The following is an 18736-nucleotide window of genomic DNA, read 5'->3' as shown; positions in this document are numbered from 1 at the left end:
TGGGGTAAATATCTTACATAACTCATATATTTTGCATGAATAGTTAAGTTTTCCTAACGAATTTAAATGTTCAATGAGCATGGTTATATGTGTAATGTGATGTTTTGAATTTAATTATTCTAAATACATAACAAATGATCTATTTAATGTGAATATCTCTCAGATTAACCATGTCTTCATTCAACCCACTTACCTCAATTTTGAACCAAAACAAGTTAGAAGGACCGAATTATGTTGACTGAAAAAGAAAACTTGGTATTGTCCTAACTGTTGAAGGTTACAAATTTGTAATTACTGAGGAGTGCCCAAAAAAACTTGAAAATGCTACTGATGATCAGGTTAAGGCCTATGACAAATGGGTCAAGGCTGATAAGATGGCGCGATGTTACATTCTTGCCTCTATGGCGAATGTTTGGCAACATCAACATCAGTCTATGGGGTTTGCTTATGACATGCTCGAAAGTCTCAAAGAGATGTTCGGTGAGAAAAATCGTACGGCTAAGAAGACATCCATGAAAGCCCTTTTAAACACCAAGATGGCTGAAGGATCATCGGTCAGGGACCATGTTCTGAAGATGATGAGTCTTCTGAATGAACTGGAGGTCCTTGGAGTTGTGATTGATAAGGAATCTCAAAGGCCTGACAGTTTTCAACAATTTCTCTTGAATTATAATATGAATAAAATGGATTTGTCACTGGCAAAATTATTGAATGAGCTACAAGCGGCATAATCTATTATTAAATAGCAAGCTCCACTTGTGGCACTCAATATTGAGAAAGCTTTGGTTTTCAAGTCGAAAGGCGGTAAGAAAAAGAAGAAGGCTCAAAAGGCTTTGGCACCTAGAGGGGAGGATGGTGTGAAAAAAATCCAAAGGAACGTGCTATCATTGCAAGCAACCTGGGCATCACAAAAAATAATATCCTGCCTATCTGGAAGAGTTGAATAAGCAAGTTAATTCAAATTTAAATGTCATTGAAACTTGTTTAGCAGCTGTCTCTACCATATTTTGGTGTGTAGATTCAGGAACCACTAATTATATCTGCCCTACTTTGCAGGGGTTTCAGGAAACGCGACGGCTAAGTGAGAATAAAGTTTGCATTTTTCAAGCCAATGGCGATCCAGTACAAGCTTTAGCATTATGAGATATTAGAGTTTCGTTTAGTATTGATAGAGTTTTAGTTTTGAAATATATTCTCTACGTACCTTCTATTAGAAGGAATTTGATTTCAGTTTTGAAAATAATGGATGCTGGTTATAATATTTAGTTTTCTAATAACACTATTGTTATTAAATTTAATAAACATTTTATCTACACTACTGCTAGAGTACATGGCCTTTTTATTCTTGCTATATCTCCTCATGTGCTACAACAACCAAAAGAATTAAATAACATTAATCTGCCATATAAAAGAAAATATATTTCTAAATTGAGCTAAACTTATTTGTGGCACTTACGTCTAGGTCATATAAATCTAAATAGGATTTCGAGATTGGTCTCTGATGAACCTTTGAGTTCATTGAAAGTGGAGTCACCGCCAGCATGCGAATCTTGTTTAGAAGGTAAAATGACTAAGAGATATTTTCCCTCAAAAGAAAATAGAGCCAGCGATAAGTTAGAATTAATTCACTCGGATTTGTGTGGCCCTATGAATATACAAGCAAGAAGCGGTTTTGAGTGTTTTGTGACTTTCACAGATGATTACTCAAAATATGGATACATTTATCTGTTGCACCGTAAGTCTGAATGCTTTGAGCAATTCAAAGAATTTAAGACGGAAACAGAGAAACGACATGATAAATATATCAAAACATTGCGATCTGATCGTGGTGGTGAATACCTTTCTGCGAAATTTATTAAATACTTATCAGATTGTGGAATTACATCTCAATTATCTGCTCCAGCAACACCACAACAAAATGGTGTGGCAGAAAGATTAAATAGGACCCTTATGGAAATGGTTAGATCAATGTTAAGTTATTCCGATTTGCCTTCTTTCTTTTGGGGATATGCTTTAGAAACAACAAATTACATTCTAAATTTGGTTCCTTCAAAGTCAGTACCTTCAACTCCATTAGAATTGTGGACTGGGCGCAAGCCAAGTTTACGACACATTCGGGTTTGGGATTATCCGACACATGTGCTGAAAGGGAAAACATATAAATTAGAATCGAGGACAGAAGTATGCATTTTTATTGGATATCCAAAAGGAACTAAAGGCGGTTTATTTTATTGTCCCAAAGAAAAGAAGGTAATTATTACGACAAATGCCAGATTTTTAGAAGAGGACTATTTAATGAATCATATTCCTAGAAGTAAACTAGTTTTACAGGAATTAAGTAACGGAGTAACTAATGACTCATCTCTAGAACGTATCCCGGATGCCAGTATTGACATACCACTACATTATCGTAGTGGGAGAAATGTCAATAGGTAGCAGAATACACAAGAACAATTGCCTGACATCTCACTACCCCAAAGTAGTGGGACCAATGTTGAGCAACCTCAGATTGTTGAGCTACCTGAAATTGTTCTGCAGCCTGCACTCCAGGAAGAAGTTAATGATATCCCAGCACTGCAAGGTGTGGAGGATAACATTGACGCTTCAGTTCTGAAAAATGATGTTGTGATTCAATAACATAATATTGCACCTGTAGTGACTAGTCGTAGTGGGAGAATTATTAGAAAACCCCTCAGTTTTGCGCTCTTGGGAGAATCTTATGATAGAATCCCTGAAGTGCCTAACACATAACCTATTAATTACGACGAAGCACTACAGGATACATATGCTGATAAATGGGTTGTTGCAATGAAATCTGAAATGGAGTCCATGTACTCCAATCAAGTCTGGGATCTTGTAGAACCACCTACTGGAGTCAAACCCATTGGTTGTAGATGGATCTATAAGAAAAAGAGAGGAGTGGATGGAAAAGTGCAAACTTTTAAAGCTAGGCTTGTTGCAAAAGGGTTTACTCAAAAAGAAGGGATCGATTATGAGGAAACCTTTTCGCTAGTACCCATGCTTAAATCCATTAGGATTCTCTTATCCATTGCTGCTCATTACGATTTTGAGATTTGGAAAATAGATGTCAAGACGACTTTTCTTAATGGCAGTCTTGATGAGTGCATCTATATGGCACAACCAGTTGGTTTCATAAAACGTGGTAATGAGCACATATTGTGTAAATTAAAGAAATCCATTTATGGATTGAAACAAGCTTCTAGAGCATGGAATACTTGTTTTGACGCATCGATTAAAGCCTTCGATTTTGATCAATGTGAAAATGAGTCTTGTGTCTATAAGAAGTGGGATGGAGATAAAGTTACATTTTTGGTTTTGTACGTAGATGATATTTTGCTCGTAGGGAATAATGTGAGCATGTTGAATTCGGTAAAGGAATTGTTGTCCTCATGTTTCGATATGAAAGACTTGGGACAAGCGACACATATACTTGGGATCAAGATTATGCGAGATCGCAAGCGAAGGATATTAGGCTTCTCCCAAGCACTTTATATTGATACTATTCTCACCAGGTTTAGCATGCAAGATTCCAAGAAAGGCTTTCTCCCTTTTAGACATGGAATCTCTCTGTCGAAAAATCAATCCCCAAAAACGACTAATGAGATAGAAAAGATGAAGGTGGTCCCTTATGCTTCTGCTGTAGGGAGTCTCATGTATGCTATGCTATGTACTAGACCTGATATCTGCTTTGTTGTTGCCATGGTTAGTATATTTCAGTCTAACCTTGGACGAAAACACTGGACTATCGTTAAACATATAATCAAGTACTTGAAAAAGACTAAGGATTATATGTTGGTTTATCACTCAGGTGATCTAGCACCCATTGGCTATACTGATTCAGATTTCCAGTCAGATAAAGATTCTAGAAAATCTACCTCAGGATATGTTTTTACCCTAGGAGGTGGAGCCATAAGTTGGAGGAGCATCAAGCAATCATGTGTTGCTGATTCCACCATGGAAGCTGAATATGTGGCTGCAACTGAGGCAGCTAAATAGGTTGTTTGGCCCGGGAACTTTCTAAAAGAGCTTAATGTAGATCCTTCGGTTCAAGCACCGATTGTACTTTATTGTGACAATAGTGGTGCAGTTGCAAACTCGAAGGAACCAAGAAGCCATAAAAGGAGTAAGCATATTGAGCGTAAATATCACTTAATTCGGGACATAACTCAGAGAGGTGATGCAAGAGTATTGAAGATTGCATCACAGGACAATTTGGCAGACCCGTTTACAAAGAGCTTGCCACAAAAGATTTTTTACAAGCATGTAGAAGGAATGGGTATTAGAGTAGTATACGCATAGTTATGAGTCTAAGTGGCAGACTGTTGGAATATACTATTAACCATGCGGTTTAGACATAGTATTTTGTTTAATTCTTTATGGAATAATTATTTATTTAATTTATTCAATTCAATAAAGTACCTTTTTAAATAGATCATTTGTTATATGTGTGTCCTTTTTGTTATGTAGTAGACAATTTAGTGCATGGAGTCTTAGCTCATGCACAGAAGATTAAATTGCCGGTTCACATAATTAATAAAATATGTTCACAATCGAAGATATTATTGGACAAAATATTTTGATGATTGTAGCACAAGATTATAGTATAATTTGTCTTGATTATGGGAGTGGTTTTACTCTAACTTCTTGTGCTAGTATATTTATTGTATATTGAACGAACCAAGTAGAGAAAAGATGTTTTTGTACTGAATATATATAAAACATTTTCTCTAATTTATTAAAATGAGCTTATACTCCTAATCTTGATATAATTATTATGATCAATGTGATTTGTTTATTGTTTTGATTTATCAAAAGGTACAACTCTATTCAAAGTTAGTGTATGCCTAATAGATTGGACAAATGAATAACGTTTGTGAAATAATAATTAGTTGATAGAATCCATGACTCGGTTTTGAGTTTGATGATACCCCTTTCATGTAAGCTTATAAGTTTTCATGTAAAAACCCGGCCGGTGGATTTTGTATCCGTCGCATAAAATAGTTTAAGCGGATTTATAAAGGATTTAATTAGTCGATTAAATTAAATTTTCAGTGATTTAATTTAATTAACTGGTATTTGGGATCTTAACATGGGGAGTTAAAATAAGTGTTAGTGAATTTTCGAAATCCATATTGATGAGTTCAATTGCAGTTTTTTAGTGGAATAAACTACAATTAATTATAGTAAGAATTAATTCGTGCAAAATTTTGAATTAATACTATAATTAGTAGCCTCTTATTATTTCTGTAGTCCCTGCTATGCCTAGTAAAAACTTGGACTGACTTGGATAAAAAGTGACTTGGGTGAAAAGTCATCTGGTAGAGTTAGAGTAGGATTCTACTTGTGCAAGTAGAATCCTACACATTTTTGAGAGCCTTATTTTTGGCTGAAAACGTGTCTACTTAAGGAAGACAATTTTCACCCAATAACTCACCTTTTAGAGTTGTATTATTCTTTCCCACTCAAAGCATATTCGTCCAAGGAATTACTAGGATCATAACAGAAGACTGCAGCCCTGGATTCTTACCGTGTGGAGAACCTTTGCAATGATTTGAAGAGGTCAGTGCTTCTAATCTAGCAATTATATCATTGTCTAGTTTACATGTATTTGATGCCTGGATTGTATGTTTGCTTCCGCTGCACATTTGTAACAGTAGGAACTGTGATGACCCAACTGGTCATTTTGACTTTTTAAACCCCGTTCCCCTAAATAAAACTCCTCGTATGTGCTTTTATTAATTTACGACTTGCGAGGATGGTTGGTTCGAAACTTGGAATTGATCGGGTTGAAATCGGAACAATTGGTTCCTTAGTTTGTCTTTAAAATGCCAAGTTTGACTTCGGTCAACATTTTGAGAAAACGATCCCGGAATAGGGATTTGACTATTCCAATAGGTTCGTATCATGATTTCGAACTTGGGCGTATGTTCGAATCGGGTTATGGACAACCCGGGAGCGTTTCAGCGCTTACTAGTGAAAATCAAGTATTTGAAGGTTTAATGTTCTTTAAATTTGGTTTGGAGTAGGTTTTGGAGTAATCGAGGTCCATTTGAAATTTCGAGCATGAAGTTCATAATTTGATCCAATTCGATTTTGGGGTGCGATTCTTAGTTTCATTGTTGATTTGCGTATTTCGAGAGTTCGAGCGAGTCCGTTTTATGATTTCAAACATGTTGGTATGTTCGAGCGGGGCCTCGGGGGCCCTGAGTGTTAACCGGATGAGTCTCAGACCAATTTTGGACTTGGGAGATAAGCTGAAGCTTTCTGTTTCTGGTACGATCGCACCTGCGCTTGGACAGACGCAGGTGCGACCATCGCATATGCGACATTTTCTCGCAGAAGCGGAAAGAGGGGGACATGCTTGCGATCGCAAGTGCTGAATACCTGCGAACACGCAGGTGCGAGGAAAGGCACACAGATGCGAAGCTTTGCAGGCGAGGGAAACCCGTACCTGCGAGGCTCTTCCGCAGGCGCGACTAACCCTCCGCAGGTACGAAAATGATTGTTGGGCAGAATGTTAAAAAGAGGGCGAGGCTCTGTCATTTTAGTCCGTTGTTTTCTCCATTTTCGGGTGATTTCAGAGATTTTGAGAGGGAATTTCAATTAGCAACTTAAAGGTAAGTTAATTCTATACACTTTGAGTTAAATACATAGATTATGGGTAGATTAAAACCTGTAAATCTTGAAAATCAAGGGTTTAAATGAAAACCTAGATTTTTATAAAAATGAGATTTTAACCACGAAAATGGTTATGGAATTGGATAGAAATTATATATTTGAGTTCTTGAGATTATGGGTAACGTTTTGCCTCCGGAAATTTTTGAAATCCGGGCATGTGGGCCCGGGGTGAATTTTAGGAACTTTACCATTTTGGATAGGGTAATTTATTTAACAGATGAATTTCATATTGAATATGTATTAATTATTTTATATAACTTTTGGATAGTTTCGAATTTTTCGGTATTGAATTGAGGTTTTACGCGATATTTTGATCGGAAAGTGGAACTTTGAGACAAGGTAAGTCTTTTGTCTTATCTGGTGAAGGGAAATTTATCCCATAGGTGATTAAATTAATAATTATTGCTAATTGTGGGGGGCTACATACGCACGAGGTGACAAAAGTCCATGCATAACTACTATTTATGCTAAAGTTCGGTTAGTTTAGGACTCAAATCATGAATTACTTATGTAAATTATATTCTTTATTAAATTAAATTATTAAAATATATTGTGAATTGTTAGGAAAATATAATAAAAGATGAAAATCTAATATACTGAATTTTTCTGTATAAATTACTTAATTGTTAAAAGAAATTATGCATCCTCTCGTATTAATCTATCAATAAATAAACTCTCATTGCGAAAGAACATAAGAAAATGTTTTCCTTTCTTGTGTAGTGGGCCGAACGCCTCGGCTGTATAGATGCATCTATGGATCACACCATACATCCCTCGATAGTGTACATGACACTTTGGATCAGGCCGTACGACCTCGGCAGAAATCGTGCCTAATAATAATAATAATTACACGATACTTGATATTTTAATTGCAGCTTGTGAATTTAATTAATAGATTGGGAATTGTTACATTTGAAGGAATTTAATTATTTTTGTTGGTTAAATAAAATTATTGTTAACTCTGTGAATCATGTTGATTTAAATATTTCTATTTTTATTTTATTTATTATTATTGACCCTTAGTGAGTGTCAAAGTCGACCATCTCGTCTCTACCCCTTCGATATTAGGCTTGATATTTACAGGGTATACGTTGTTTATGTACTCATGCTACACTTGCTACACTTTTGTGCAGGACTTGAGATAGGTGCTATAGTTGGACCTATCGGCGCGCACCCACGATATACAAAGGCTTAGTGGTGAGCTGCCCTTCTGAGCCATTCTGCAACAACCAATTCTTCTTTCTGAAATTCTTATTCTGTTTATTTTATTCCAGACATTATTTAGAATTTTTGTATAATCTACTAGATGCTCATACACTTGTGACACCAGGTCTTGGCACACACACTAGTAGAATATTTGGATTTAATTATTTTCTTGGTTATTTTAATTTACCAGATCTTTTCATATTGTATTAATTCTTACAATTAAGAAGAGTTTAATTATTTGGTTAATTTTAAAGAATAGAATATGGGTTTAAATTACTGGTTGGCTTGCCTAGCTGTGGTAAAATTGGATTGTGACAACATGGTATCAGAGCACTAGGTTCACGTAGGTCTCAAAAGTTATGAGCAGACCTAATAGAGTCTTGCAGATCGGTACAGAGACGAATGTACTTATCTTCGAGAGGCTATCGGGTGTTAGGAAACTACCTTTTTTCATATTCCATCGTGCAATTGATGTAGTACTAAATATCTTTCTCTTATTCTCTCACAGATGGTGAGAACACTCTAACGAGGCTCCAGACCAGGGAAGAGCTACTCCCTAGTTATTAGAGGCCAAGGCAGAGGCCGAGGGAGGGCTTCAGCCCGTGGTAGGGGACAAGGACGTCCCAGGACTGTTCCAGTTATGCCGCCAGTGGGTCCAGCAGAGGATCCCATCATTGAGGAACAAGGCAAGGTGCCTGTGGCAGAGCCAGCTCCGGTGGATTTCACATCTGCACCGGGATTCCAGGATGTCATGGGTTGTATGTTGCGGTTCATGGACACTATGACTCAGGTCGGTTTATTTCCAGCAGACCCAGCCATATCTCAGGCGGGCGGGGGAGCACAGACCCCTAACGCACAGGCTCATGGGCAGGCAACTATTGTATATCAGACCCAGTGTGCACTACCTATGGGTGGAGCCCAGCCAGTGGTAGCAGCTACACCTGATCCCAGGCCAGTTGCAGCCGTTGATCCGCAGAAACTATTGGACAGATGGACTAGACTACATCCTCCTGTCTTTGGGGATGAGCGACATGAGGATCCCCAAGACTTCATTGATCGGTGCAGGGACAGACTGCACAACATGAGGATATTGGAGTCTCATGGGGTAGACTTTGCTACTTTTCAGCTAGAGGGCAGAGCCCGTAGATGGTAGAAGTCTTATCTTCTGGGCAAACTAGCAGATTCTCCTCCCATGACTTGGGATAGATTCACTTGTATTTTCCTGGACATGTATATTCCACCCTCCCAGAGGGAAGAGTTGCGGTTTCAGTTTGAGCAGATCCAGTAGGGTCAAATGTCAGTGACCGATTATGAAGTGAGGTTCTCTGAGTTATCTTGCCATGCACTTATGATACTCCCTACTGAGGCGGAGAGAGTGCAGAGGTTTGTTGCGGGTTTACATACTGGCAATCAGGCAACTATTGACTGAGAGGTTGAAATGGGTACTTCTTATAAGCTAATCGTGGAGATAGCCCGGAGGATTGAGGGTGTATGTCAGCGGAGCCGAGAGCAGGTTATGAGAGATAAGCGGTTTTGATATTCTGGAGAGTTAAGAAGTGCTCTGTCTGGGGATAGAGGTCAGTTCGTGAGAGGGCAGTCCAACAGGGCCCCATATCCAGAACCACCACCTCCTCGGGGTGCTCCAGTGCGACCTTATTTCAGTGCTATGCCAGAGAGTTCTTATCGCCCACCAGCTATTCAGGGTCGTTCCAGTGGGTATTCAGGTTCCCAGGGTTAGACTTCTAGTCAGCAGCCCATCGCACTGCGAATTTGCTATGAGTGCGGGGATCCCAGTCACATGCGGAGATTCTGCCCCAGGCTTTGGGGTAGACCAGTGCAGCAGGGTCAGTAACCTATGATTACCGCACTAGTTGCTCCACCAACCGTCCAACCACCAAGAGGTGGAGGACAGGTGGGTAGGGGTTGTCCTAGAGATGGAGGTCAGCCAGGCGGAGGCCAGCCAGTTGGCGCTCCAGTTTGGTTCTATGCTTTTCCGGCCTGACCAGATGCAGAGGCCTCAGATGCCGTGAATACAAGTATTATTTCTATTTGCGGCAAAGATGCCTCCGTATTATTTGATCCAGGATCTACGTATTTATATGTGTCATCTCTATTTTCTCGTTTCCTGGGTGTTTCTCGTGAGTCCTTGAGTACTCTTGTTTGTGTGTCCACTCCTGTGGGCGATTCTTTTATTGTGGATCGGATCTACCGGTCCTACATTATTACATTCTGTGGTTATGAAACTAGAGCATATCTACTATTGCTTGAGATGACTGACATTAAAATCATCCTGGGCATGGACTGGTTATCTCCATATCATGCTATCCTAGATTGCCATGCCAAGACTGTTACCTTGGCTATTCCATCATTGCCTAGGCTGGAGTGGAAGGGTTCGTCTGTTAGTGCATTTAATCGGGTTATTTCTTTTATGAAGGCTCAACACATGGTTGAGAAGGGTTTTTTTGGCTTATCTAGCCTATGTTCGGGATACTACTGCAGAAACTCCGATTATTGATTCAGTGCCAGTAGTTCGGGAGTTCTCCGGTGTATTTCCTTTAGATCTTCCAGGCATGCCACCAGATCGTGATATTGATTTTTGGATTGACTTGGCTCTAGATACCCAGCCTATATCTATCCCACCGTATCGCATGGCTCCGAAAGAATGATAGAATTGAAAGAACAACTTGAGGAGTTACTAGTCAAAGGTTTCATCAGATCGAGTGTATTGCCTTGGGGTGCACCGATGTTATTTGTGAGGAATAAGGATGAAACGATACGAATGTGTATTGATTATCGACAATTAAACAAAGTCACTATTAAGAACAAGTACCCGTTGCCGCGTATTAATGATCTATTTGACCAGTTGCAGGGTGCTAGGGTGTTCTCTAAGATCGACTTGAGGTCGGGGTACCATCAGTTGAAGATTCAGGATTCGGATGTTCCGAAGACTGCTTTCCGAACTAGATATGGTCATTATGAGTTTTTGGTAATGTCGTTCGGTTTGACTAATGCCCCTACAGCGTTTATAGATCTGATGAACAGGGTATTCAGGTCATATATTGATTCGTTTGTCATTGTCTTCATTGATGACATTTTGATCTACTCCCGCAGTGAGGAGGAGCACGAGCAGCATATGAGAGTGGTGCTTCAGACCTTACGGGAACAAAAGCTATATGCTAAGTTCTCCAAATGCGAGTTTAGGCTAAATTCTGTAGCATTTTGGGGCATATTGTATCGGGCTAGGGTATTAAAGTTGATCCCAAAAAGATTGAGGCAGTTCAGAATTCGCATCGTCCCACTTCGGTGACTGAGATCAGGAGTTTTTTGGGTTTAGCATGTTATTATCGTCGGTTCATGGAAGGTTTTTCATCTATTGCAGCACCTTTGACCAAATTAACCCAGAAGGGTGCTCTGTTCCGATGGTCCGATGATTGTGAGGTGAGCTTTCAAAAGCAGAAGACAGAATTGACTACAACACCAGTGTTAGTGTTGCCTTCCGGTTCAGGGATATATACAGTGTATTGTGATGCTTCACGCGTTGGCTTGGGTTGTGTATTGATGCAGGAAGGGCGAGTTATTGCATATGTTTCACGTCAGTTGAAGCCCCACGAGAAGAATTATTTGGTACATGATTTAGAGTTGGTTGTGATTGTTCACGCTCTTAAGATTTTGAGGCATTATCTTTATCGGGTGTCTTGTGAGGTTTATACTGATCATCGTAGCTTGCAACATTTGTTCAAGCAGAGGGACCTAAATTTGAGGCAGCATAGATGGCTGGAGTTACTGAAAAATTATGATACCACTATCCTGTATCATCCGGGCAAAGCAAATGTAGTTGTAGATGCCTTAAGTAGAAAGGCGGAGAGTATGGGTAGTTTGGCTTTTATTGCAGTAGAGGAGAGGCCATTAGCCTTGGATATTCAATCCTTAGCTAACCGACTTGTGAGATTGGACATTTCAAAGCCCAATCGAGTTCTTGCATGTGTTGTAGCTCAGTCTTCACTATTTGAGCAGATCAAAGCTCGCCAGTATGATGAGCCCCACTTAATGGTTCTTCGAGAAATGGTACTACGGGGAGGTGCCAAGGAAGTTACTATCGGCACAGATGGTGTTATGTGACTCCAGGATCGTCTATGTGTTCCTAATGTGGATGGACTGAGGAAACATATCCTAGAAGAGGCACACATTTATCGGTATTCTATTCATCCAGGTGCTACGAAGATGTATCGTGACTTGAGGCAGCATTATTGGCGGCGACGAATGAAAAAGGACATAGTTGAGTATGTATCTAGGTGTCTAAATTGCCATCAAGTTAAATATGGGCACTAGAGGCCATGTGGCGTAGTTCAACAGATGACTATACCAGAGTAGAAATGGGAACGCATTACTATGGACTTTGTAGTTGGGTTGCCGCAGACCTTGCGGAAGTTTGATGCAGTTTGGTTCATTGTCGATAGGTTGACCAAGTCGGCACACTTCATTCCGGTTGTGACTACGTATACTTCAGAGAGGTTGGCCCAAATATATATTCAGGAGATAGTTCGGTTGCACAGTGTGCCAATTTCCATCATATCAGATAGAGGCCCTCAGTTTACTTTATATTTTTGGAGAGCAGTACAAAGTGAATTGGGGACCCGTGTAGAGCTCAGACATCCTTTCATCCGCAGATCGAAGGGCAGTCAGAGCGGACAATTCAGATTTTGGAAGATATGCTCAAGGCATGTGTGATTGACTTTGGAGGTCACTGGGATCGTTTCTTGCCTTTGGCCGTGTTTGCTTATAATAACAGTTACCAATCCAGCATCGAGATGGCTCCATTTGAGGCTTTATATGGTCGGCGATGTCGTTCGCCCATCGGATAGTTTGAGCCCGGTGAGGCTAAGTTAGATGGTACTAATTTGGTGAAGGATGCCTTGGAAAAGGTAAAGTTGATTCAGGAGCAACTTCGTACAGCACATTCCAGAGAGAAAAGTTACGCGGATCAGAAAGAGCGTGACTTATCTTTTACAGTGGGTGAAAAAGTTCTCTTGAAAGTTTCTCTGATGAAGGGAATCATGAGATTTGGGAAAAAAGAGAAGTTGAGCCCAAGGTTTATAGGCCCATTTGAGGTGTTGAGACGAGTTGGGGAGGTTGCTTACGAGCTTGCTTTGCCTCCCAGTCTCTCAGGAGTTCATCCAGTTTTCCATGTATCTATGCTCCGGAAGTATCATGCTGACCTGTCACATGTGTTAGACTTTAGCATAGTTCAGCTAAATAATAGCTTGGGTTATGAAGATGAGCCATTTGCCATTGTTGATAAACAGGTTCTCCAGTTGAGGTCCAAGAGGATTTCTGCAGTAAAGTCCAGTGGAGGGGCCAACCAGTCGAGGAAGCGACTTGGGAGGCTGAGGAAAACATGCAGAGTAGATATCCACACTTATTCAGCACTCCAAGTACAATTCTAAACCCGTTCGAGGACGAACGTTTATTTAAGAGGTGGAGAATGTGATGACTTAACCGGTCATTTTGACTTTTAGAACCTCGTTCCCCTAAATAAAACTCCTCGTATGTACTTTTATTAATTTATGACTTGCGGGGATGGTTGGTTCGGAATTTGGAAGTGATCTGGTTGAAATCGGAACAATTGGTTCCTTAGTTTGGCTTTAAAAGGCCAAGTTTGACTTCGGTCAACATTTTGAGAAAACGACCTCAGAATCGGTATTTGACAGTTCCAATAGGTTCGTATGATGATTTCGGACTTGGGTGTATGTTCGAATTGGGTTATGGACAACCCGGGAGCGTTTCGACGCTTACTAGTGAAAATCAACTATTTGAAGGTTTAATGTTCTTTAAATTTGGTTTGGAATAGGTTTTGGAGTAATCGAGGTCCGTTTGAAATTTCGAGCTTGGGAATAGTTCTGTATGGTGATTTAAGACTTGCACATCAAATTTGGTGTCATTTCAGGTAGTATAAGTATGATTCGGCGCGTTCAGAGGAAGTTAAAAACTTGAAGTTCATAATTTGATCCAATTCGGTTTTGGGGTGCGATTCTTAGTTTCGTTGTTGATTTGCATGTTTCGAGAGTTCGAGCGAGTCCATTTTATGATTTCAAACTTGTTGGTACGTTCGGGCGGGGCCCCGAGATCTTCGAGTGTTAACCGGACAAGGCTCGGACCAATTTTGGACTTGGGAGATAAGCTGAAGCTTTCTGCTTTTGGTACGATTGCACCTGCGCTTGGACAGCAGCAGGTGCGACCATCGCATATGCGACATTTTCTCGCAGAAGCGGAAAGAGGGGGACATGCTTGTGATCGCATGTGCTGAATTGTGGGCGCACCTGCGAACACGCAGGTGCGAGGAAAGGCGCACAGATGCGAAGCTTTGCAGGCGAGGGAAACCCGTACCTGCGAGGCTTTTTCGTAGGTGCGGAGCCGTAGGCGCGGCTAACCCTCCGCATGTGCGAAAATGACTGTTGGGAAGAATGTTAAAAAGAGGGCGAGGCTCAGTCATTTTAGTCCTTTTTTTCTCCATTTTCGGGCGATTTTAGAGCTTTTGAGAGGGGATTTCAACTAGCAACTTAAAGGTAAATTAATTCTACACACTTTGAGTTAAATATATAGATTATAGATAGATTAAAACTTGTAAATCTTGGAAATCGAGGGTTTAGATAAAAACTTAGATTTTTATAAATGAGATTTAACCACGAAAATGATTATAGAATTGGATAGAAATTATATATTTGAGTTCTTGAGATTATGGGTAATGTTTTTCTCTAAAAAATTTTAGAATCCGGGCATGTGGGCCCGGGGTAAATTTTAGGAACTTTACCATTTTGGATAGGGTAATTTATTTAATAGATGAATTTCGAATTATTGAATATGTATTAATTATTTTATATAACTTTTGAATAGTTTCAGATTTTTCGGCATTGAATTGAGGTTTTACGCGACATTTTGATCGGAATGTGAAACTTTGAGACAAGGTAAGTCTCTTGTCTAATCTTGTGAGGGGGAATTTACCCCATATGTGATTAAATTAATAATTGTTGCTAATTGTGGGGGGCTACGTAGGCACGAGGTGACGAGAGTCCGTGCGTAACTACTATTTATGCTAAATTTCGGGTAGTTTAGGACTCAAATCATGAATTACTTGTGTAAATTGTATTCTTTATTAAATTAAATTATTTGAAATATATTGTGAATTGTTAGGAAAATATAGTAAAAGATAAAAATCTAATATACTTAATTTTTCTGTATAAATTACTTAATTGTTAAAAGAAATTGTGCATCCTCTCGTATTAATCTATCAATAAATAAACTCTCATTCCGGAGGTACATAAGAAAATGTCTTCCTTTCTTGTGGAGCGGGCCGAACGCCTCGGCAGTATAGATGCATCTATGGATCGCGCCGCACGTCCCTCGGTAGTGTACACGACACTCTGGATCGGGTCGTACGACCTCGGCAGAAATCGCGCCTAATAATAATAATAATTACACGATACTTAATATTTTAATTGCAGCTTGTGAATTTAATTAATAGATTGGGAATTATTGCATTTGAAGGAATTTATTATTGCTGTTGGTTAAATAAAATTATTATTAACTCTGTGAATCATGTTGATTTAAATATTTTATTTATTATTATTGACCCTTAGTGAGTGTTAAAGTCGACCATCTCGTCTCTACCCCTTCGAGATTAGGCTTGATACTTACTGGGTACATGTTGTTTACGTACTCATGCTACACTTGATGCACTTTTGTGCAGGACCTGAAACATGTGCTATAATTGGACCTATCAGCGCGCACCCACGATATCCAGAGGCTTAGTGGTGAGCTGCCCTTCTGAGCCATTCTGCAGCAACTGGTGCTTCTTCCTGAAATTCTTATTCTGTCTATTTTATTCTAGACAGTATTTGAAATTTTTGTATAATCTACTAGATGCCCATACACTTGTGACACCAGGTCTTGGCACACACACTAGTAGAATGTTTGGATTTAATTATTTTCTTGGTTATTTTAATTTACCGAATCTTTTCATATTGTTTTAATTCTTACAATTAAGAAGAGTTTAATTACTCGGTTAATTTTAAAGAATAGAATATGGGCTTAAATTATTGGTTGGCTTGCCTAACTGTAGTGTTAGGCGTCATTACGACCTATATGTGAAATTGAATCGTGGTAGGAACCTGCAAACATGAAGCAAACTTGAGTACGCGCGATGTGTTAAGAGATGTCGAGTTAACTAGTGAAATAAGTAGTGGAAACAGATTCTTAATTTATAAAGGATTGAACCACATGACGTTTATGGGATTGAAAATTCCAGTAAATTTCTTAAACAACAGCATAGTGTGCTGGAGATTCACAAGTAAAAATTTTGAAATTCAGCATGGATGATTGTTCTGTATTATAGTTAGGGGCAAAAATCATTAAATTGATCCCATTTAAGTAAACTTGTGGCTACCATATCAATAGATTTTCAAAGGTGACTAAACTTTAATAGCCGGTCTAAAAAGTGGATATGCCAATTAAATTTTTTAGTAATCATGTTAATATCTACGAGCTACGCTAAGTAGCGGAGCTACAAGTTGGGATACAGGTTAGGCCGACCCCTTAGCTTTTGCTTAAACATTGCATTTTGTATCAAGAAATTCATTAAATATGTAAAACTATTAAATTTAGAACCACTTTATTAGCATTAACAATTATCGTTTTGAAAAATCCAAAACCCATAAAATTGAAATTTAGTTTTTCCTCTGTTTATGCATGCCATACTTGCGGAAGAATTTATTTACACTATCAAGCTAATGTATAGTAGGTTGGCGGTAAATTATTTTAAATGCCAAAAATCTGATTAAATAAATTAAAATAATGAAAATGAACAATTCCTATCTATGTCTTTTAAGTAAAAATGTACTAATAATACAAGCACGTAAATTGTTAGTGCCTTCGCGCCTTTCAGTATGGGAGAATGAAAAAAGAAGGATACTTTTGTGCCATGTTAATTTTTTGATCCGATAATAAATTTTTTAGAAATAATCCCGCGCCAAATTTAAAAGCACACTAATCAAAATTTCAACAAAATGGTGATTGTTAGGATTTGTGTCAAAATCTGGTGATCGTCTGGATTTATTTGCCACAAAGGATCACCGAAATCTGTTCCCAAAAGATATTTGAGATGGGGTGGTGGTTCAGTCAGTAACGGTAGCCGCACGCGGCCTTCCATACAACACAATGAGAATTTAAGGTTGATGTCTCTGTAGTTTTTCTTGTTCGCTCTTCATACCATAAAATAACATCACAATATTGGCATGTATATGTAGGGGGCCAAAATTCCAAGTTGTTGCATAATGACCTGTCAAGTTCAAAATTTTAAATATCAATATAAGCATTTTATACATAGATGATGATGTGATTTTTCTATTTTCACACATCAACAAAAAATAAAAGTAACAACTTTGCATTATTGTTGAGGAATAAAGCTTGGTAAAGAATAACATACCATTTTTTGAGGCAGCACATGTCTCCCTCCGAAGTTGATTAACTTCATCAATTTTGTGATTCTTTTCACCAATTATAGATAGAGAACTATTTTTTTCTTAGCCGTTATTTAGTAGGAGAGTACCGTTAAGGATTTGGTGGTAAAAAATTAACTGTCGGCGTGGGGGTTGAGGGATTTAGCGGTGTAATTATAAATATCATCTAATTATGAATCATTTAACTGTTTATCTTCTATTTCAAATCTATATGGATTATTATTTTCTTTTGTGTTCTTATGCCTTTATATATAGGTAAAATAATTATTTACTTTAAGCGTAACAAAATATGGACTTTTACGAATGGAAAACCTTCCGCGTAGCTACCTATTATACTTCTTTCTCCTTCCTATTATAGCACTATGGTTTATATTTGGGTTTAGAACGGTGGCGAAGCCAGAAAATTCAATAAGGGTATTCAAATTTTGAATATTCTTTGCCAGTGGGCTATACAAGGGTGTTCAAAGTCTATTTTTAATCAATAACAAGTAATATTTTACCTTATACGTAGTATAATTTTTCGGCGAAGGGTGGTCAGTTGATCACCCTTGGACCAACATAGCTTCGCCCCTAGTTTAGAATAACAATTTCAAATTTGATTTGTTCGATCACAATTTGGATCTAATTTTGTAAGAATTAAATTTAAAATAAATAGAGTTTGAAAATACTGCATATTGCAAAATTTTATACAAAAATCACAAATATTGCCTAATTTCCCAAAACCTTAAACAACCTATGAAGCCCTAATATAAAATTCCACATATGGAAGAGCTCCGGTCGAATAAATTGTAAAAATGTTCTTTTCATATAGGTATGCAGGCTCAACAATTCAATCGTCATTTCAGAATCATATAAATATCTACCTTGTTTTGTTGTGTTTCTTTTGACTTGGTTAATGGATGCAGTTTGGATTGTGTCTTTCAATTAAGTGACTATTAGCTTTGGGGACAGAGTTGTATCAATTGTTTAACTCTTAAGCTTATTTTTTGCTTTGGGCCAGAAAATAGAGAGTAAATAAATTGTCAAAGGTGTCATTGCACCGAAAATACAAGTTACCAATCTACTAAATGGATGTAACTAATAATATATCTGCAAGAAACTACTCCACTTAGAGGCTGAATCATGATTTCAAGCTTATGAATTCATGATTCTAATTATTTTAAGTTACTGATTCTAAATTAATAATTTATACATATTCAATGGATATTCTAAGACAAACACAGGGTTTCTAATCAAAGCTACTGGGGCCGAACTCGCACACTCCCGACACTCTAGCTCCGCCCCGGACTCCAGTGCTTTGCCATATCAAAAAGGTAGAA

At 38.4% G+C, this 18736-nt stretch overlaps 1 protein-coding gene across 1 annotated transcript; it reads left to right on the top strand.

Annotated features, from left to right (window-relative positions):
• The first annotated feature begins 374 nt into the window (after positions 1–374).
• On the top strand, positions 375–731 carry LOC104097704 (uncharacterized). Its single transcript, XM_018771346.2, has one exon. It carries the CDS (start codon positions 375–377, stop codon positions 729–731), a length of 357 nt encoding a protein of 118 aa, XP_018626862.2.
• The last annotated feature ends 18005 nt before the right edge of the window (positions 732–18736 follow it).

This window comes from Nicotiana tomentosiformis, chromosome 4, assembly GCF_000390325.3.
Source record: "Nicotiana tomentosiformis chromosome 4, ASM39032v3, whole genome shotgun sequence".
Taxonomy (NCBI): Eukaryota; Viridiplantae; Streptophyta; class Magnoliopsida; order Solanales; family Solanaceae; genus Nicotiana; species Nicotiana tomentosiformis.
This window is presented reverse-complemented; position numbering and strand designations above follow the sequence as displayed.

Excerpts from the sequence above, each read along its gene's own strand:
- LOC104097704 (XM_018771346.2), top strand. The coding sequence starts at position 375 with ATGGCGCGATGTTACATTCTTGCCTCTATGGCGAATGTTTGGCAACAT.